The 21,996-nt window shown below is 53.8% G+C and overlaps 1 protein-coding gene and 1 non-coding gene across 2 annotated transcripts; both read right to left on the reverse strand.

Annotated features, from left to right (window-relative positions):
• Positions 1–14,576: 14,576 nt before the first annotated feature.
• RPL3 (ribosomal protein L3) lies at positions 14,577–21,991 on the reverse strand. Its single transcript, XM_062012713.1, has 10 exons — positions 21,901–21,991; positions 20,552–20,744; positions 19,841–20,009; positions 18,805–18,940; positions 17,450–17,636; positions 16,910–17,070; positions 16,556–16,657; positions 15,989–16,084; positions 15,418–15,537; positions 14,577–14,686 (listed from the first exon to the last, which is right to left on the reverse strand). The coding sequence occupies exons 1-10, from the start codon at positions 21,901–21,903 to the stop codon at positions 14,642–14,644; spliced, it is 1,212 nt and encodes a 403-aa protein (XP_061868697.1). The 5' UTR covers positions 21,904–21,991; the 3' UTR covers positions 14,577–14,641.
• LOC133624740 (small nucleolar RNA U83B) lies at positions 17,251–17,341 on the reverse strand. The gene has a single exon (XR_009818090.1). It is a non-coding gene; the product is annotated as a small nucleolar RNA U83B (small nucleolar RNA).
• Positions 21,992–21,996: the final 5 nt, after the last annotated feature.

The following is a 21,996-nucleotide window of genomic DNA, read 5'->3' on the forward strand; positions in this document are numbered from 1 at the left end:
CTCTCAGAAATTTCTTCAGGGGAAAAAGGGGGTGGGGAGAGGGGAAGAATGACGCAGATGCTGGGATTCAGATGATGGCTTGCAAGGGAAAGCAGGTTTGCACATAGCCTGGCCTATTGCTGGGGGATCCCTCTGTCCTGTATAAGGGGTGTATTGTTTTGAGGAGGTGGTCTGGTTACTAGTTCCTAGAATCCTCAGGTGCTGGTGGCCTGCAGAAGTGTCCCATCTGGTCATTGAGAGCTGCGGTCCACGGCTTGGGCTACAAACACTACATTTCCATCCCAGGAGAGGGGAGAGCTTGAGACCCAAGTGCTGCAAAGGAGAGGATGCTTAGATGGAGAAAGAGCTGGGTATGCTGGGAGGACATGTCCCTCCTCCTCCTCACAGACAGGAGGTTGGCTGGTGCAATCAGGCACTGGGGAGCAGCGAGGAGGGTGCTGGGGACCTGCAGCTCTGGTTCTTGCTCTGGTACTTGGCCTTGGCTGAAAGGACAAAGGTCAGGAGCATCCTTACTTGAGGTCTCTCCAAAGGTCTCTCTGTGGGAGGGAAATTTGCAGGCTGTCACCTGTCTTAATTAGATAGATTATCTAATTAAATTGTTCTTCCATCGGTATTCTTTCTGGTAACAGATGGTGGTTTCCTTTTCCCAGGAACTGGGAAAGCTGTGCTTTGCTTCTCTCATGTTCTGTCACATCCCCTCTCATGACCACATGCAACCGCCCTTGCCTCTGGGTAACCACTGGCAGTTCACAAGGCTCTAGTGAGCGTTTTGAAGTTCAGTCACACTTTGATAGATGCGTGGAGGGACAGACCCTGAAGGGCCATATCACCTTCCCTGCACGAGGTGACCTGAGTCCTTCAGCCATGAGTAGTCTACAAGACAGAGGGAGGCCGAGATGCAAGGGCACAGCTCAGGGCTTCTGATCCCCACCCTGGCAGGGCTTCCTCACACCTCCTGGGGAAAGAACTGCTGGAATTCACAGCTGACCTGAGCAATGGCAAACTCCCGCTCAGACGGGCAGTGGAGTTGAACAGGCTAAATATCCTTCAAGGATGGGAAAGATCTGGCCTGATGTTCAGGCTGGCCTCTTGCTTCTCCTGCTGCCACAACACCACCCTGTCTTGCTCTTCCAAACCTCCCAAAGCCCATCTAATTGTCCCCATGCCGTCTCCCAGGTCAGCAATCTCACCCTCCTGCCACTACACCACCTCCATGAGTTATTCTTGACCTACATATATCCTGTTTACCTGGGCTTGGGAGGTTTCAACCATCAGTTCTCATGTCAAAACCAAAAATGAGGGGCAGGGGAGGAGGCAGAGAAAGGCTGGGAGAAATAGCAGAGGAGGAAAGAGATGTGGGGCAGTCCCTTCTGGGAACATCTGCTGCAAGTGATCCCTTCACCACCACTCTCCATGGAGCCCCGGGAAGATACTGTCACACACTGGCTCTGGAGGAGAGGGGATATCCGTAACATCATTTCTTAAGGTGTTTTGGCCTAGCATCTGGTCCTCTTCCTCTCCTGAGTTCCTGTGCACTGCAATGAGCAGTGACCTCAGCTCACTCAATGAGTCGTTGAATGCAGAGATATGAGACCTCCCCATGGTCTCTCCTGGGCCAGCAATCTACTTAGCTCATTTCCTAAGTCTAGGAATAACCTGTTGTTTCAGAAGATCCTTCCCAATCTTGAAATCAGCCTCCTCGAGGGTGCTATGTTTGGTGCTTTGACTCATACACTCACTTACTCCTCCTGCCCCAGCCTGGAAGGGTCTCAGTCTCTAATCTAATCACAGGTTGACAGGGTGCTATGAAGTTGCAAAGAACTGGACAGTCTCCAGTAGAGCAGGACCTCGCTGGAGGAAAACAAAGCTTTGCATAGCGGGGAAAGGTTTTGCTGCTCCCTGCTTTCTCAGCTCTCCCTGGTGTACCTCAGCAGTTCATTTCCATTGCCCTCTATCCCTCCAGCTTGCTTTTTGGGGCACCTCTGTCCTTGGAGGTACTCTGAGCATCTACTCCCTTCCCAGCACGGTCCCAGAGAGAGAAGCCTTTCCTGATGCAAAAACATCCCTACTCTAACCTCCATTCAGCACATATCACTGCCAATCTTCCCTTCCTCCACATGCCCTTCCACATTTCCCTTCCCAGTCTTGCTCCTGGGCACGTGTGACAGCCCCCAAGTCTGCTCTGCAGCAGAACATGACTTCATCCCTGGCTCCGAGATACACCAGCCCCTGCCTGTATCAAAATCCCCAGGAGCACCTTAGCTTCATGATTCCCAGCCCTCCTGTCCTCAGCAGCCTCACCCCTGCTCCACCACCTCTCCCAGGAAAGACTGTTTAATAGGAAGAGCGGCAGTGATAGATCCTGCTTCCCAATCAGCGTTGATCTCATGCCGAGCTCCATCCCTCACTATCCAACACACATCCTTAAACCTTTTGTACTCTGAGTAAACATCTTTGCCTAGATCTTCTAAAGGGCCGGGCAAGAGAGGAAGCAATAGTCTACAAAGAGCATGAAACTCTTGCGTCACGGCCCTATCCACTCGTCCTTCACGGAATGCTGACAAGTCCAGCTATGCGACATCGTGTGAGGCAGCGGCTGCACAGGGAGCAAATTGGGATTTGTAGGGTCTGAATATGCTGCAAAAGGCCAACGTGTGTCAGTGATAGACTCAGAACCTTGATTTCTTTCATCCTGAGCTTCTAATTCCAATCTGCATCCCGGTGAGCAATCCACAGGCCCCGCCACACCTGCGGCATCCTCCTCTTGAACCACCCTCCCTGCCATGGCGTTCCCCGACAAGAGCCAGTCTCTTAGACCCATGTATGGGGAATGAACATGGTCCATCCAGGAGGAAGAGCAGGTGCAGATAAATTTGGAGCACAAGGAGGCGGAAGAGGACCTGAGGAAAGCAGCTGCTGGTGCCGGGGTAGCGCAGAGGAGAGGCAGCAGGAGCAGCACGGCCAAGGGCAGGATCAGAGGAGCTGAGAGGAGGCTCAAATGGGGAGAGGGGGATGAAGAGCATCCGGAAATGTGAATGAGGTCAGGTAATTCCTCATATAGCAGTTCCTGCACCACTCTGGGAACAGACAAACAAGGCCTTCCTTCCTCCTGGCTTCCTCCTCCTCCTCAGTAGCTCTCTTTATCGGGAGAAGCAGGCAGCTGGCCGGCTCCTGACATCCCTCGGGCCTGTGCTGTGGCCCCCATGCCTTCACACCTCTCTGCCGTGCCGTGGGCCGCGTGTGCCGAGTGGGCATGGCCAGCCTGTCCTGTCTGGGGCCCACAGGCAGCGATGGCCAGCAGTGCCTCAGGGTGGCACAACGATGTGGCCACGTAGCACTCAGTTCTGCTTTGGGCAAAGGCTGCCCAGCACCCGCTCACCTCCCGGCGCGGGGAGACCAGGGCTGTTATTTTAGGCCAGGAAAGTGCAGGAGAATAGACCCAAAGTCTCCCTGCAAAGCCGTGATGGGCACTCAACCAGGTGCTGGCTCCAGCACTGGCGAGCCGGAGTGGCGGTGCTATTTTAGGGGTGTATTCTTTCCCTCTGCTGGGGCTATTTTTGGAGGCTGAGTGGGTACCAAAAAGACCCGGATATGTTGCAGATAAGGGACTGATGACATTTTGGCACTCATACTCCAGCCACAAACACTGCTCGCAAAGGCAGACCCTGGGAATAGCAATGCTCCTGGTAGCAGCAGCAGCATCCTGGCTGTGCTGGCAGCAGAGGAGGAGTGCTGTGAGCTCCTCCCCAGAAACGCAGCCCCACACAGCCCCATGGTCCCTGGTGCTCTCCCAGGCATCAGTGGTGCACTGCAGCTTCACTGAGCCTCATGGCATCACTCAAGGAGATCCTCCCTTTCACTCCAGAGCAGGCAATGCACGTGCCATGGAGATGGGGTCATGGATGGGCCCTTACTTCTCAGCCACAGAAGGGTCTGAAATGTGAGCACTGCCCCTTGTAACACACAAAAAGAGAGTCTTCATTGTGGGCAGCTGTGCCATAGGTCCTTTTCTTGGAATTAGAGATAAGAGAACTGGATGGGGGGAATTTCCTTGGCATAAGTGTGTTGAGGAGAAGGCTGCATCCACTGTCATCGGTCTCCACTGCTTTGTGTGAGGCCAGGGCTTAGTGAGCTCCCCAGCCCAGCCTGTCTGGGACATGTGCATTCCACAGGACCAGGAGCTGGGAGACCCAAGGGCATTGTCACAGAACCATGTGGGAGAGCCTTTGGCACTTGGGATGTGGCACTGCTGACCTGCACCTTGAGGAGAGGAAACACACAAAGGCTTCCTCGGGACCTGAAAGGTGCCATAGACGGGGAGGTGGACAAGGGCAGCTTGTGACTTTGCAAGGCAGAGGCACGCACGCTCCTCCCAGCCTCGGGTGAGACCGGCACTCAGGCCCTCTGGCCTTTTTACTCAAAGTTTCCATTTGTGCCCATGGGACAGAGGGCCCGTTGTGCTCGTGGGGTGTGGGGACAGCCCCCCTGGCACTTTGGGGTGGTGGAGGGGAGAGCTCCGAGACAGCAGCAAGCTGGCGCCCACGCTGCCACCCCACACTGCTCTGTTCCCACGGCTGCCCTTCGCTTCACCGTGCCAGCTGAAGCTCTCACAGCAGCTGGCGGGACAGGATAGAGGCCATCACCCCCCACCACAAAAATACCACTGTTGGCTTACAGCTGCCTCCTCTCTCCGCCCTGGACTCCCTCCCCTTCCCCAAGCTCTCCTTGCACCTCAGAGCTCGGCATGGGGGTCTCTGTCTGAGACAGAAGCTCAGCCTGCCAGAGGGGCAGGAGGTGTATGCCACAAACTGGGACTCAGATGACTTGTCCAGGCTGTCTCCAGAGCAAGCCCATGTATAAGCCCTTCTGAATCTCCGTCTTTGTTCCCCCCGGTGGCGTCAGCAGCTCTTCGCTCCCTCCAGGAGATGATTCTGCTTCCGCCGCTGCTGTTTCCTGTGTTTCTCTCTCCCCACTCACTCCCGTAGAGCCAGACAACACCGGCACAAAAACAGGATTCAAGCTGCTGGAGAATTACTCTGATAAAAACGACCAATGAGACAGTCTGCTGGACAAGATCCTCCCCAGAGCCAGACCAAGCAGGGCCCCTGGTTGGCCCATGCCAAAATCTGGCACCCATCCTCTGGAGCTGCTGGTGCACAGAGGCAGATTTCAGACAGGGGACTGAGCAGACAGAAAGGGGAAATCCTGGTTTACCTGCTACCCACCAGGCCCTTCCATCCCCATCCTTGTCCACGGTGGCTAGGCAAAGCAGCTCTGACTCCATCCCAACAGCTCCCGTTCCCATCAGCAGTCAGCAGAGCAGCAGGGACTAGCCATGCCTTCACTTGCCAACCCTGCTGCCTTACCCAGGGGAGCGGACAAGGGCAGCTGTGACCCAGCATCACCATGAGTAGAGCTGAAGGCAACTCTGGCTTGCAGGCAGGACCGCGGTATATAAAGCCTGAAGACCTGCTCCATGCAGCAGTAGCCCAGGACCTGTGTGTCATAGAATCATTTTGGTTGGAAAAGACCTTTAAGATCACCAGGTCCAACCTGTTACCTCACACTGCCAAGCCCATCACTGAACCATGTCCCTCAGCACCTCACCTACACGGCTTTTAAATACCTTCGGGGATGGGGACTCCACCATCTCCCTGGGCAGCCTGTGCCAGTGTCTAACAACCCTCTCAATTAAAGATTTCTTCCTAGTTTCCAGTCTAAACCTCCCCTGGTGCAACTTGATCCCATTTCCTCTTGTCCTTTCATTCATTATCAGAGAATACTTCATTACAGCCTCCTTTCAGGTAGTTGTAGAGCAGGATCATGTCTTCCCCCAGCCTCCTCTTCTCCAGGCTAAACAGCCCCAGTTCTCTCAGCTATGTCTCATCAGACTTGTGCTCCAAACTCTTCACCAGCTCCTCTGCCTGTCTCTGGACACGCTCCAGCACCTCAGTGTCCTTGTAGAGAGGAGCCCAAAATTTAACACAGTACTTGAGTTGCAGCCTCACCAGTGCCGAGTACAGGGGGGCAAAGTGGTGTCCATCCCTCCACCACAGGTGTGCTCGAGGGAGAGCTGGGATTGCTTAGGTCATGTAGCACATCTGCTGGCAGGTCTGAAGGCAGCGAAAGGCGCTGGGAAGAAGCTGCAGAGCTGGGCCACAGCTGGAGCCTGACGGAGATGCATCTGTAGCCCTGCTCCAGCTTGTTGAACAAGCTGGGTCCGTGCACTAACTGCTGCCTGAGCCACCCTCCCCCTCACAGGTGCTCACTCACCCCTAACCGAGCTCTCCCTTCGCCTCACATGGCAAAGACTTGCAGCAAAATGTCCTAGAGAGTTCAAAGAAGTCCTGCTTGTGGCAACACACAGCTAACACCAGCCTGGCAGTGCAAAGCTGGAGCAGGACACTGTCTCCAGCCTCACTGATGCCTCCAGCCTTATTGATCCCTCCAGCCTTATTGATCCCTCCAGCCTTAGCCCTGACTGTGCTGCGCTACCCTATAGATGCTCAGAACCTTAGAGCAACTGGTGAGACAGAGGCCAACTGTAGGGGTGAGTCTGTCCCATCGGGGCCAGGGGTTTGTAATTCCCCCAGTTATCAGCAGCGCTGCTGATCCATAAATTCCTGGCGGGGGAGGAAAAGCTGACTTTTGGCCAACACAGGAGGTCTCTGACCAACAGAGGCAGGAAATAGCTACGGTGAGCGAATAAATAAATGGTGCAACTGCAGCTCTGCCTTACATGGTCTTCATGGGGAGTTTTCCTTTGTTTTTCAGGTTGGCTATTTATACTGCAGAGTGTGAAAATGATGTCAGCGAAGCCTCTGCTCTTCGCCGCAAAGAAAACCATCTCTGAGAATTTTTGTAGGGCCCAGAGGTATCCTTGAGCAGTGGGACTCAGAGGCTGTTTACGAGGCTAGAGGAGCTGGCAGGAAACCCCAGGTGCTGTGCAATTCCCAAGGAGTCCCCTCCACTTCCACACACCCGTGTTGATGAGACAGTTGTGCTAAACGTGTCTCAGATATGGCTCTGCCCCTGTAAAAGTCTGTCTTGCCCAAGATAGATTCATAACCCCCTCTCAGAACATCTCCAACCCCTTCCCAGTCTTTTCTCATTGTCTTTCTTGTTTCCCTCCTCTTATCTGTCGTATTCTCCATCGTGGCCTTTAAGGGTTTCAGCTTCAGCCTGCTCATCCCAGTGGTGCTGCCCCAGGTCTTCCCTGGGGGGCAGGAAAGAGGGGATAGGGTGTCCTCCTTGCAAGCCTTTGCTGCTCCCTTGGGAAAGCCCAGGAGGCTTTTTGGAGACCCAAGCTCCCAACCAGGCCAACCTCATGACCACATGAAGTGGGAAAGCACAGGTTCTGCCCAGAAAAAACTTTGTCAGGTTCAAGCTGAGCCTGCTTAGCGATGGATGGTGGGCAGCCATCTGCACTTTGGGAGAGGAGAGGAGAGGAGAGGAGAGGAGAGGAGAGGAGAGGAGAGGAGAGGAGAGGAGAGGAGAGGAGAGGAGAGGAGAGGAGAGGAGAGGAGAGGAGAGGAGAGGAGAGGAGAGGAGAGGAGGAATATACCCTTCCTCCCACCACTCTTGTCCCCTGCAATTAGGAGTGGCAATGACAAGCCTACATGAGCCACTCAGCAGCAAACGAAGTCCCAGCTGTCGGGCCCCGGTGCCCGCAGGCAGGGGTGGCCAGCGGCAGGGAGGGAAGGAAGGGAAAAGCCAACTCAAGTTCAAGGGTTGCCGGTGTTCTTGAGACGAGAAAAACTCTTGCTGGTGACACATGCATCAGGTGTTTCCAGACGATAACAAAACCTGCCTGAGGTCATCGATATTTAATTAGCAATGAGCTTGGTTAAACATTATCCCAGGGGCAGGAGGGAGGGGAAAAGCGCTGAACTGAAGTAGGAGATTTAACTCTTTATAGAGAAAGGGGAGGAAGAGGGAATGTTGCCTACAAGGAGAAAGGGTCTCCGTGGTTGGATCCCATCAAAGTCTGGCATCAGGCCAGAGGGGAGGAAAACCTTTGGGGTACACACATCTCTTTGGTCTCCAAGACGAAGAGGTGCTTTGCCTCACAGAAATGGAACAAGCTAAAACTGGACGCTCGGCACTCCCGCACCCCAGCGCTGCTGGGGCGGCTGAGCGTGGCCACCAGAGCGGCGAGGGCAGCGGCTGGCTGCTTTCCCCTGCTGAGCCCTCGCGGCCACGGCTGTGCCGGCGGCTGAGGCGCCGCGGGATGCGTCTCTCGGTGGCTGAGTCACGGCCCTGCTACCTGCACAGGTTCACACCTGGGGCCCCGCCGCCACGCCGTCTCCCCCGTTTCCTCTGGCGGCCCAGCTTCTGGAACTCATCCCACACCCCCGCCCCGCACAGGCCTGGCTCAGCACCCCGGAGACAGGCAGGGGAGGCCTTACCTAGGGTTTCCCTTCGGGAGGAAGGGTCTGGTTGAAGAAGAATGGGTACCAAAGGCTCAGAGTGGGTGGATGTGTGCATTTTGGCCCTTCAAACACAACCCGACACCCTGGCATGCTCTGGGAGGAGATGCTGTGAAGGTCCAGCTCACTCTGGGGTGCAAGCAGCACAGGACCATGCAACAGAGGGGGAAGAGGTGTGTCACCAAGGGAAGGGAACCCCCATGGGGCTGCGGTTTTCACATCCTCACACTCTTCCCCCAGCCCTGTGCACAGAAAAGGAAAGGGACAGGCTGCACACAAGGAGTCATGATTAAGGCAGCTGGAGCATCCTGGTCTCTGCAGGTGCTGTATATTGTTGCAAGGGGGAAGCTGTGGGCCCTGGAACAGGGAGCTGACTGCAAGGGTCAAAAGGCTGCTGCAATGCCTCCAATTGGAGCAGAGCAAGACCCAGGTAAAACAGTGCCAAAATCCCACTAACACCCACCCCTCTCTGTCCTTCCCCAGCCCCTCACTGTCCTCTTGCTGGTCCCTGCTACCTCCCCCATCCAAAATCCCCTCTTGGCTGCCCCAAACCTGACACCCATAATTACCCCCAAGATCACAGGAACCTGCTGAAAGAGTGAGAGTGAGTCAGGCTGCGGGGCAGACATGAAAAGCAGCCGCAGCCGTTGCCCGAGGCCAGCACCACCACCCCCACCACCCCCCCTCCCCGCCACACCAGCTGCCCCCGGCACCAGGGACACCTGGGGAAGGCACAGAGAGGGGAGCAGGAACAGGGAGACAAGCAGGACAGCACAGCTTGGGATATGGCCAGACACAGCTCCCACCAACCAGCCAGCATCCCAGGGGCCTGATCCTGCCCTGCAGGGAAGCGCCTCTCAGAGGGGAGGCAGGGCAAAGCTGGGCTGGTGTTTGCCCACCATCTCCTTTGCTTTCTGGTGGCTGGGTGCGAGGGGTTGCTCCTGCTCCGCCCCAAGCAGAGCCTAGGGGACAGTTAGCCTTTTCTGGTTCTCAGTGTCATCTCCCCAGGGATGCTGTATGCTGTGCCTCCCGCATTGCTGGCAGCAGTGTTGATTGTCTCCCAAGGGTGAGGCCCTGGGAGGGATCCCCAGGGTGAAACAGACTTTGGGGAAAGGATCTGGGGTTCATTCCCAATGTGGCAGCATGATGAGGGCCCTCAGCTGAGATGGAGTCAGTAGCAGCAGGTTTGCATAGCAAGGATGTCGCCCCCCCCTCCACATCGCTGGTGGCACAGACAACCTGCCCTCTCCTTCACTGAAGGAAGAGGATGGAAGTGTGGGACAGAGAAAAACAAACCCCTGCCAGGCACCTTCCCTTCACCAGGAGCAGGCATGCTTCTGCTTTCTGGCCACAGTGACGCGCACAGGCACAGCCTGTGCAGCCTGCACAGGAGCCATCAGACGTGACATGAGTACTCACCAAGGTCCCTCACAAGTGGGGTGATGTCAAGGTGGGGAAGCTGCCACAGTACCAGTTCTCCTGCATCCCTTGCCCAGCATCTCTGAAATAGGTGCAGAGAGGTGGGGGAAATCAGCAAATCCCTCATTTTGGGGCAGAAGAAACAGGTCTTTGAGCAAAGAAAGAGGCTGCAGCCTGGGGCAGGGCAGAGCAGGGCGGCAGATGCAGGGATGTCATCTGCGAGGAGCGAGGAAATGTCCCGGAGCTTGTTTGATCTCATTGTATGGAGGGAAGCGGGAGCTGGGCGTCCAGCTTTGCTGGAAGCAAACAAAGATTATAAATACCTCCCACCACCAGCAGCTCCCTCGCAGACCCAGCCCGTCAGGACCCTGGCTGCTGGCTGAATCCCAAGGGGAAGAACGAGCCTTGGTTTCCATCCAGCCCTCAAATGTGGTGCTGGATAGGAGCAGAGAGCACAGCAGACAGCTCCAGCCGCAAAGCTGAGGCGGGGATTTGTCCCTACAGGGTGATGTGTGTGAGGAGTCTCTCACACCAGGCACATGCATTTACCCACTTCAATCTTTGGGTTTGAATTTGGTGCCTCGTGCTACCAAGAGTGCTGCCTGGCATTGAGGGGCTTTGGTGCTCGCAGAGGGTTGGGCCCCAGTGCTGTCTCTCAACCTAGGGACCCTGGCAGAGCAGCTGTCCTCTCCCTGGGAAGGGAGCACGGCCCTTCACCGTGTTTTGGGGAAGCTGGAAGGTGGTAAGAGATAAATTTAGTCTCTCTTGCCATGCCCTGTGGCCCTCACAGAAACACCCCAGCACTGCACTTTGCGGGGGTGGGAAGACTTCCCAAAACTCCCATGGGTTCTCATGAGCCTTGTGCCTAGCCAGGGAGCAGCACTGCACTGGGACCACTGACACCGAGCAGCAGGGGGGCCGCAGTGGCCATGGGATGAGGGATTTGACTTTGGCTTTGCCTTGGCATGAGGGTGCTCACAAGGTTGCAGTCCCAAAGCACGGCTGCCTGCCGCCCCCTCACACCGCACAAGGAAGGCCTGACCTCCACGGGGACCCATCTCCCTGTCGCATCCACTTCCCCCTCCCAGCTCTCACAGGCACTTCTAAGGGTTGACGAGAAGCCAGAGAGTTGTCAGGTAGGAGAGCAGTCCTCAGGCTGGGGAGGCTGCAAATCAAAAGCACGCCACGCTCAAAAAGCCCATCGGAGCTGCTCCGGCAGAGCAGCCGCCGTGCGGCGCGTGAACCCGGCTGTGGCTGCCCCGGGGCGCCTGCGGCAGCCCCTCACCCCAGCAAGCATGCTTGAAGCTCCCTTCCTGTCACCGGGATCAAAGGCACGGGCCAGGGCGGGAGGCAGGGGTGTCATCTGGGCCACTTGTGAAGCTGACTGTGGGAGCCAAGACCTCCAACTTGAACCCACTTTTTTTCCCCACCCCCCGGGGCGTCCTCACACGCTTCTAACATCTCCGCTCCAGCGTCGCAGCTGCTTCTCGTTTCATCTCCAGCAAGGGAAGGAGGCAGCACCGGAGCCAGATGTGCCCCAGGAAGCCTACAAAAGTGGCAGATTTCCCCGGGAGCCCCGGTGCTGCCAGCAGCTGGGGAGCACCGAGGGCCGGGAGTGAAACCCAGCCCCGCTTGCCTGCCACGGCCCTCCTAGCACCAGCTGTGATGGGCCCCATTCCCACGGTGCCCGGCCCTGTTCCAATGGGATGCACACCGTGGCTCTTGGGTTGGTCAGCAGTGGGACACGGGATCTTTTCTGAGTGGACAGGGATGCCATTGGCCGTTTTCGAGCAGGGAAGATGCACTCAGGCAGCACCACCACAGCATTCAGGGGATGAGGCAATTGTGACAAAGAGGAATCACAGGCAAGTTTTCCCTTGTGTTTCAGTGGAACTTTTTGTGTTCCAGCTCAATTCCGTTACTCCTGGTTCTACACTGGACACTAGAGAAAAGTGTTGCCCCATCCTCCTGACATCACGTACTTAGAAGTGTTCATGAGGGCCCCCCTCAGTCTCCTCTTCTGCAGTTCCCACAGTCTTTCCTCCTAAGGGAGATGCTCCTGTTCCATGATCATCTTGGTGACCCTGTCCTGGGCTCTCCCTAGCAGTTCTCTGTCCTGCTTGAGCTGAGGAGCCCAGAACCGGACACAGCACTCCAGGTGAGGCCTCACCAGGGCAGAGTAGAGGGGTAGCAGAATCTCCCTCAACTTGCTGGCCACACTCTTCTTGATGGATCCCAGGATGCCACCGGCCTTCTTGGCCTCCAGGGTACATTGCTGGCTCACGGTTAGTTTGTTATCAGTCAGGACTTCCAGGTACCTCTCCACAGTAAAAAGGGGAAAAGCTCAATATTAGGAGAAGGTGGTTTAAAAAAACAACAAAAGCCACTCTAAAATCAGCTTCTGAGCTTTGAGAAGCTGTCTAACCTATGTGAGACCTGCTGCCTGTTGCACTGGGGACTGTCCCCAAAACAGAGGATGGATGCTCTGCAGGAGCAGGAAGGCTTGGGGGAGAATGACAGCTGCCAGACAGCCCCAGGCATTGGGAGTGGGAAGCTTTAATCCTCACACTTGACCCCCCTACCTGCATGGTTTGGCAGGGACCTCTCAATCCTGGATCCCAGGAGCTACCCAGCAATGTGCCTGGGTGGCATCATGGGGCTTCAGGGAACCCTCAGAGTGGCCAAGAGGGATGACATAGCCCTGATGACCTGGCCTCAGCTAAGCAGAGTTTTTCTCCATGCCAGCCCTACCAGCCAAGCCCTTGGGGACGTGTCCCACAGACCACATACAGAGGAAGGAGCGCCATCTCCTGACGTTGGCTGTCCCCTTGTCCCCAGGATGGAAAAGGATTTAAAAGCACTTTTGTGGGGTTTTTCCCCCTCCCCTTCAATGTTTTATCAGTCAGAAATTATCACTTCAACGATAAACAAACCCAAATCTGGCACCAGGTCCCAAGCCAAAGCAGCTCCTCCTCCTAGACACACCGAGTGTGTTCAACGAGGACAGAGCCGTCTACAGGATCGATTCCTTCTAATTAGGTGCTAATTTGACCAAAGACTCCCTCTGCTGCCTTTGCCACTTCAAAATACATTTGCCAGCTCCCTGGCCTCCAATGGAGCTCCCACCATGAGGTATGGCTTGGTAAAATGAGGTGCTGTCACAGACTTCCATCAGGGTGCTGCATAGCTCGTCATGGATGCTCTTCCCCAACACATCCCAATTTATCCTGGTAATCCCAGTTCCCTCAGATGCATCTGACTGGTTTGATCAATGTGGCAGCAGCAGACAGGGCTGGCTTAGAGCCATGGGCTCTAAAAAACACACATGCTTTACAACAGCCAACGTACTGCCAAGTGAAAAGGCCACCCAAGGCTTAGGAGCAGGTGGGAAAATCCTCACTCACAAAGCCTCAGCCTCAGGATGGACAGAGGTTGGAAACTCCACTTTCCTGCATCAGGGAAATCCTAATTTAAGGCTCCTCCGACCTGCTTATTTGACTTAGGGGAGAAAAAGAAATGTAATTAGTGGGTGAGACCTCTCTTGTTGCACTTGGCTGAGACCAGCCAGCAGGTTCATGTGTTAAAGGAGGAGGACAGGGAGCCAGGCTGCCTTGTGCAGCCAGCGAGTCTGGTCTCTAAGGAAACAAGGTAAATGTTTTTCCACCCTCTTGCCACGTTTTAACTCTTCGAAGGTCTTTACACATCACCACAGGAAATAATTCTCTGCATCCAGGTCTCCCGCTTTGTTGGAGCACACAGATTCAAATGGGGTCTGACCCAGTGTACACGTACCTACGTGCATGCTTCAGGGTGTCCATGTGGGGAGCCACCGCCTGGGCCTCTGCCCTTTCTCCAATTATGGCCAGCAAAGGACACGTCAGTGCAGCTCTCTAAATTTACACCAGCCCTCGGGCAGACGACGGCCCAGAGCTGAGTGACCTCACTGCTGCAGCCGCTGCCTTTCTTGGTGAGGCCTCCGTGGCCGCAACCACAACAGCGGGGCTGCAACGGCTGCTCCGCACACAGCACAGGCACCATCTCCTCTGCCCTTCCCCAGCTGGCAACACCCCTGGGCCAAACCGTCTTCCCCAGGGCCTCACGGGCTGTTTTGAGGCAGCAACACCAGCAGCTCACTTCTCGCTCTCTCCTTGGAGGGTGGGATGTAGAAGTCAGGGTGGGGATGGGAAATAGATTCAGGAACGCCAGGCTGCTGCAAGGTCAGGATTTACTGCCTGATGTCTTCTGCTGCTCTCCAGAACAGCAGCAAACTGCATTTGCAAAGAGTGTGCAGGTTACACTCCCCCCCATCACACGGAAACTGGAGTGTTTCCATAGCAACAGCCAGCCATCCACTACCTACCTAAACCATCCAGTCATGTTTCAGCTGTCTGAAGCAGTCCTCATTAATTTTGAGCCCTGCTGGACTCAAAGCAGTTCTCAAGCCGTCCAGCCGCAGATTAACACGTGGCAACACCTCAGTGACTGCCCACAACATGTTTAGGGCTTGGGCTCCTTTACCATTTAACAAGCCAAAGGAGAAGCTCCAAAAACTCTGCTGTCCAGAAACACCAACAGCAGCTTCCTACTGGGGACAGGAACCCTGCTATGAATTGGACACCCGTGAATTTGAGTGTTACTTGCTGCTTTGGTTTGGTTGGTCCCAGGCATGGTGCCTGCTGTGGTAACACCAGGCTTGATGCAGCTTATGTATAAAACAAGAGGCTAAAGTTTGTGTTGTTATAGTATTTATTTTTTGGTCTGAGACCACACAGGCCACAGGACCTTTCCACACATTAAGCTGCCTCCTCTTTTGCAATACGGTCTTTCTTGAGTGGTCCCTGAAAAACAAACAGCAAAGAACCTGTGTCACCACGAGCCTGCCCCAAAGACCACACCCCATCAACTGCAATGCTGCAGTTCCTTGCTGCTAAGAAATTGTGGCCAAGAAAAGCAAGCCCTGAGGCACTGCAGCCCATTGGAAATCCCAAGCCCCATCCCCACAGCTACAGGTTTTGGGAATAAAGCTGAACTTGGCACAGTCAAGCTGCACCAAATCCATGCCTTCGTCTGTCACAGAAGAAACACTGGTGCCACCTTGTGGGGAAGCTCCTGTGCAGCCCCCAAGCAGCTGAACCGCTCTCCCATCCCACCCTGCCTCGCTCCCAGGGCTCCCCACTTGCTTTCCCCCAGCAGATGATCAACTGCGAATGCCACCCACAACCCCCTGTGCATGCACCATCCATTGCCCAGAGCTGCTGGCAGAAGAACCACATCACAGAGCCACCCCCAGGACTGCTCAGTGCTTGTTCCATGCCCCCCATGTGTCACATACACACCGCAAACACCCCTCAGGGCACCAAGCACTGCCAAGAGAGGAAGCCAGACCCCAGCCCCCCCCGCCCCCGGTTATGATTGAGGTGGCAGGATGAACCCTTTGCACTGAAGATACATGCTTTGCTTCACAGAATTTTTGGGCCTGTGGCAGCCCAAAGGTCAAGCTACCAACTGACGTAAGCTAAAGTCAACAGAGACACACCAGAGACCTGGCAGCCTCAGGAAGCATCCTTACCATGAAAGCCTTCTTCTCCTCTGCTGTCTGGAAACGGCCATGACCAAATTTGGAGGTTGTGTCAATGAACTTCAGGTCAATCTTCTCCAGGGCCCGGCGCTTGGTCTGCACAAGCAGAGACTGCGGGGAAGATGCCAGGTGAGAAGGCAGCAGCAGCCTTTCAGCCTGCCAGTACATTGGCTGCTTCTTACCAGCTCCACAGCTCACATCTCTGTCACTCCAACCTCACACTTTTACCACTACTGTGTGCCAGGAGCACTTGGCAATAAGCCATCCCACACCTCTGGCCTTCAGAGTTGATGGCCACTCAGCTCACTCCTGCAGGGGAGCCCAAGTCTGCCAACAGCACCTTACAGCCCACCACAGGACCTCCTCCCCCCACACCAAAGCACACTCTTCGCTAGGAACAGCCCTGGACTGAATTACCTAGGGAAAGGACCTCATGCCACTCCCAAGGTGGGTTTGTGTGCACAGGGCTTTTCTTTCTAGCTGGCTACCGGAACCTCCAGAGTGGCAACACTGGCAGCAGAGATGGCACCGCTACTGCCTGACAGCAGATTGTGCGACTCACCTTGCGCAGGGTCAAGACTCTCTTCTTGGTCCCAACAACACAGCCTTTCACCATGATGAAGTCATTGGTCACCTCCCCGTAGTGGACAAAGCCTCCCTGAATGAGGAGAGAACAGTGAGTGCTGTGTGTGAAGCAGGACCAGCAATCACACCTGCCTATGGATGGACATCCTCACAACACTGCTGGGACTCCGCCATTCCCACACTCACCGACATCACCTCTCCCTCGCCGAGGCTCTTGCTGCAGCAATTTTACTCACTGCTTAAGGCCTTTGCTAACAACAGCAGCTAGAAGCAGGCAACAGAATCTCCCTGCAAAGTTACTCCCTATTTACGAGCATCCTTTCTAGACTTGTAACTTCCCTCTGTACTGCTGCCACACATCAGAAGCAATTAGCAAGTTACGTAAGTCAACAGGGAGGATGACTAAGCAACATCACCTCCCACAGCAGTCATGGCTGTTTCTATCTCAAGAGCTCTTCATTCAGTCATTTTGCAACATAGACCCATTTGCCTGCAGCTCACGAGCATGAGCAGACTCTCTCTCCACAGAGCTGCAGCAACTCACCAGAGGGTTAATGCTCTTGTCAGACAAGTCGTAATCGGTTGATGCGTTGTTTTTGATCAGCTTTCCATCCTTGATTTGGTATCCCTGGCCGATCTTGTAGATCTAAAAACATCAAGGATTTCTACTCAGCAAAAAGTATGAGAAAAGGCTATCAGCCAAAACACAAAGGATTCTACATGGGGTCAGAGAAACACTCAGCCTTATATGAATTTTAAGGTTATCTAACTATGGTTACTGCCCCTGTGATGACAAACAAAGAGAGGGAAATATCCAAAGCAAACTCCTCCCTGTCATGCAGCAAGTGATCTTGGGCAGCTCTCCCTTGCTCCCTCCTGGCACTCGAGAGACACAAACCTTCTTATTGATTTCGGTGCGGTGGTGATAGCCCTTCTGGCCAGCCCTGGCCACGGAGAAAGCCACACGAGCAGGGTGCCAGGCCCCAATACAGGCCACTTTGCGCAGACCCCTGTGAGTCTTGCGGGGCAGCTTCTTTGTGTGCCAGCGGCTGGTAACACCTGGGGGGAAAAAAAACCCAAAGCAGCGTTGCTAACTCTCATCAAGCTGATGTGTCACCAAATTGTTCAACTAAGGCCTTTCAAGCTGCTATATCCAGGCCCCAGAAGGGAAGCCCAGAGCCAGTATCCCAGGAACTAACCCCATCTCCTGGTGAAAGTGTCCCCCAGCTGCCCCTGGGTAGTGTTCTCAGAAGGAAGGCAGCATGGAATGACTCCTCACGGATGTCAGGCGCTGTGCCCAGCGCTCATTCCATGGTCTCATCATTGAACTGGGACAGCAGTTTGGATTTACCTCCCAGGCTCACACACCAGCGAAAGCTCAAGGCCAGGATTTCGTGAAAAAACACATCCAATTCAAAAAGAACTTCCATGGGTTTACCTTTGTATCCCTTGCCCTTGGTGACTCCAATAACATCTATCATCTCATCCTGGCCAAAGACAGTTGACACAGGCACCTGTTGTTCCAACTTCTCCCGGGCCCAATCCACTTTCTCAGCAACAGTGCCGCCATTCACCTGGATCTCCATCAGGTGAGACTTCTTCTGCCTCAGGGGAAGCAAGCGCATCTGGAAAACACAAAGGATGAAATTTAGCCTCTGCTCTTCCAAGGCACAACTTATAATCCGTCTCAATGTCCTATTAGTCCCTGTTTAATTAATTTTTTAACTAAAGACCTTTTTTTTTTCCCAAGACACACAATTTCAATGTGCTGAAGCTGAAGGCCCTACGCCAACAGAAAAGGCTTTATTGTGCCTTAAATGACAAGTCCCAGGACCACAGAGTTCTCTAACCCTCAAAGCCAAGCTCCAACTCGGAAAGACAGGAGACAACATGGTTTCTAACTGCAGAGGGTAGACTTAGATTGGACATCAAGGAGAACTGGTTTATGATGAAGTTGAAACACTGGCACGGATTGCCCAGGGAAGTGGTGACACCCCATTCCTTGAAGTGCTCAAGATCAGGTCAGGTGGAGCTTTGAGCAAACCTGGTCTAGTGTGAAAGGTGGGCTGAACTAGATAACCTTTAAAGGTCTCTTCCAACCCAAACCATTCTACAATTCCTTGATACAGCCTGTCCCACTGAAGGACACTTTGAGGAGGGTCACATTTACAGTTAGATCTGCTATATTTAGCAGAGGACTGATACAAACAGCAACAGCAGCTGCAGGAGTGCCTTTGCTGGATAGCACATGAAAGTAATCCTAGTACAATTAGCCAATGTCGTAACTACACGTTTTATTGCACTTATAGTCAACTCAAAAGATTAAATTCCATCTCCCAAGAGAGTCTGGCAGGGCACTGATGGCCACCACACCAAACTTCCTCCAGATGAGCAACAGAAGCCACCAAAAGCCTTTGAGCCCCTAGAGAACACAGCCTGACATGCTGCTGACCACATATCCCAGAATTAAGGTTTTAGTCTGTTTTTATTAGTAGCTGGAATTAAGAGAGCCCAGGTGTACGTGTTATCAGCAGAGAAGAGAGCCCAAGAAGCTCCTACTATGCCTGAGTCTCTTTTGGACAGCGCTTCAGAAGATGGCCAGCAGTTGCCCTCAAGCATCCTATGAGCACACGCTATTATGTACAGAACCAAGAGGGCTAGGACTTGTATTATGCTTAACAGGTAGCATCAGGCTGTAGGGGAAGGCAAAAATCTCTCCCCAGAAATGGATCAGGCTTTATGCTTGCTCTCTTAAGTGTCCCCAGCATACACCTGTGCCCTGCTGACACTTACCTGAGTGTGAGCCATGACTCTAATAACCTGGCAGTACTTCTTCATGCTATTGAAATCTTTCTCCAACTGCTTTTTGCCCTCCTCATCTTGCCATTTCTTGCAGTATTTGGTGAAGGCCTTCTTCTTGGACTTGTGCCTTCAGGAGCAGAGCAGAGACAAGGTTTGGCTAAGCCCTTCATCGATCCCCCAGGGAAGCGGGGACGAGCGGAAGGAGCTGCCACCTCAGTGGGTTTCGGCTCATTGCCAGCTTCCAAGGACTCTTTTCCACTGGCAAGCGGAGCCTGGAGCTCATCAGACAGTGGCAAAGCTGCCAGAGCTGAGCGGAGCTGCCATGAGTTCCAAAACACATTAATATTCACAGTACAGAAGACAAAAGACTGTAGAGAGATGTCAAACAGTAACAGAAAAAAAAATCATCTTTAAAGCAGCTGTCAGATGTCCGCTATCTGCTTCAGAATACCCTGATTTCCCCCACTGCAAGCCCCAGCTCTGTCTGACAGTAAGGTCCTCACTGTAACACCCTTTGAGGCCATTATTACTCTATTCTGACATCTTTTCAGCCTGCAAAGCTCACAAACAGGCCGTAGCTTCCAGACAGGCTGGAGCCATGCACGGGCAAACACACATGCTTTCAGCAACAACAGTGCCTGGAACAGCAACCACAAGTAACACTTTGTCTTCCCCCTTCCTGAGAAAACAGGGCTACAGTCAGGACTCGACACTCAACAACAAGCGCCAGAGGCGATTTCCTTATGTCCGCCCGTCGAAGTCTCATCATGTGTGGCCCGTTAAGGACATCTCTGGCAAAAATCATCCCCGACACCTCCATGACAAGAATGGTGTTAACCAACATCATGCTGTCATCCTCACAGAGCCACTCCTGCAGCCTGTCCTATTATTAGGCCAGCTCATCAAGGCTGAATGCTAACAGCTGAAAAGCCTCTTCAACAAGCTGTATCAGCATCATCTGGAAGCCAGCAGGAAAAGTAAACCACGGCATGAAACGAAGCCCCAAGCAAAAGCCCTGCTCTCTTACCAGTTCTTGTAGAAGCGACGCTTGCACTCGTCACTGATGTGCTCAGCAAAAATGGTCTTGAAGCTGCGGAGACCACGAGGGGTCTGCACGTAGCCCACAATGCCCACGATGACCATGGGAGGAGTCTCTATGATAGTCACTGCCTCCACCACCTCCTTCTTGTTCACCTCTGGAGGAGGATGGAAGCACAGCACAACCATTAACACCAGCCATCAGCTTTCCTCCTCCGTCACAAAGTCTTTACATGAAAGGTTAAATGGTTCAAGTTCTTTTCACAGAGGCACAGAAAATGCAAGTTAGAATTTAACGCCGGGTAAAAATCTGAGTTTGGCTCAGTTAGGAAGCACAAAGATAAAATGGATGGCAGCAAGTAACACACTCTCAGGACTGAGCAATCAGAGAAACAAATCAAAAAGCCAGAGGTAATTTACTTATCCTCACTTATTGAGGTCATCCTAAGCACCCTGCACAGCTAAACCAAACCCTTGGGTCAGTATACATGTTAAAGAGGACCACTAACAAGACAGACATTGCTGCTGGGACAGTATTCACATTAAAGCACGAAGGGGTTGGGTGCTTTAAACCCAAACCACCCAAGGACTTTGAACAGGCCAAAGTCAAGCCAGAACTGCAATCACAAACAGGTCACCTTTTGCCATTGATAACACAAAGAAAACCATCTCTTCTGTTAAAAGGAACATGAATACGTACTGGATCCAGGCCTGTCGACTTCACGGACAATGTGGGTCATGCCAGCTTTGTACCCCAAGAAGGCAGTAAGATGGACAGGCTTGCTGGGGTCATCTTTGGGAAAGCTCTTCACCTTGCCCCTGTGCCTGCTACTGCGCTTGCGGGGCAGGAAGCCCAGAGACCCGTGTCTTGGAGCCGAGAACTTTCGGTGAGACTGGAGAGAGAAAAGCACACAGAGGTTCCCTTACACCCACCCAAAGGCCCATTCCCTTGTCCCTCAAGCATGAGTACCATGCATATGCAAGACATGTATCAGCTACCTGGCTTCTGAATTCCATCATGCTGCTAGAACACTACCCTCATGCCCCAACTATGCCCTTCTGAGCTTTGCTCAATACCCCCTCCCTTTCAAGCTTATTTTAAAGACATCACCAAGCGTCACCTTAATTAGGGAACCCTACAAGCTACAGTCTGGCCACAGCACAATTTAATACATCCCAGAAGCCTAGAAAACAGAACACCAGAAAGAACTTTACAACGTGTTTCAATGATTAAGCAACAATTCCAGCTTGAGAAAAGGTTTTTCAACATCCACTTTTGAGTCGGTCGCTTTGGGTGGAAATGTAAGGCTTTTTCTTAAAGTGTTCTCAATGACCAGTCCTGCAGACCCCACCTTTTAAGACCCAAGGCTGGCTTCTCCCCAGACAACTCTGTCCAACAAAGAATCTCTCCTTCAACCTTACATCCGAACTTAGGAGAAACGTTCTACACTGAAACGGGAAGCTCACAACAATCACTCGACATAAGCTGCCTTAAGCAGGCAAAATTACCACCTGCCCTAAAATAAGCCTTTTGTTAAGAGTCTATGAGTCTTGGGGCGTATGAAGGACACGAGCGAATCCTGAATTTGATCCTACAGACGAGAGGCAGCGAAGCGATCAGCCGGCCCCACTCTGCGTGCTCGCAGCCCTCACCGAGTATCAGATACCCTTGCCGGTATCAGAAAGCCTCAGTGAGGGCGCTCCCGGCCTTCACACGCACCGCGACCTGCCATTACTGCCGAGAGCGCTTCTCAGAACAAACCCCTATTCCCTTCCTACAGTAAGCGACGCCAAGCCCCCGCCACCCGCGCCATTGGGACCTCGAGTGTCCTCGGATATCCAAGCAGGCCGGGCCGGAGTCCGCAAGGCAAAAGCCTCGCCCGCCCACGCCTGTCAGGGCCGAGCCCCGAAATAAGTCCCGCATCGCTTCCCGCAGGGCCTTGTCACGGCGGATGCGGGATGTGACAGCCGCAGGCGGGCGGGATGGCGACGATCCCCAAGGGATGGCGCGGCCGGGCCCGGGCGGCAGCAGTGCCAACGTGTACCCACCATCTTGTCCCCGAGCTGGGCCGGAAGGGCCGGCGGGCGCTGCGCTCGCGGCTTTTATAATCGCTCCGCCCCCCGAATCTCGCGAGAGGGGCGGGA

Source organism: Colius striatus, chromosome 1 (genome assembly GCF_028858725.1).
Source record: "Colius striatus isolate bColStr4 chromosome 1, bColStr4.1.hap1, whole genome shotgun sequence".
In the NCBI taxonomy this organism is placed as follows: domain Eukaryota; kingdom Metazoa; phylum Chordata; class Aves; order Coliiformes; family Coliidae; genus Colius; species Colius striatus.

Excerpts from the sequence above, each read along its gene's own strand:
- RPL3 (XM_062012713.1), bottom strand. Across the intron at positions 17,637-18,804 it reads GAGTCATGGCTCACACTCAG|ATGCGCTTGCTTCCCCTGAG; the intron begins GTAAGTGTCAGC and ends TGTGTTTTCCAG. Across the intron at positions 17,071-17,449 it reads CAAGGGCAAGGGATACAAAG|GTGTTACCAGCCGCTGGCAC; the intron begins GTAAACCCATGG and ends TTTTCCCCCCAG.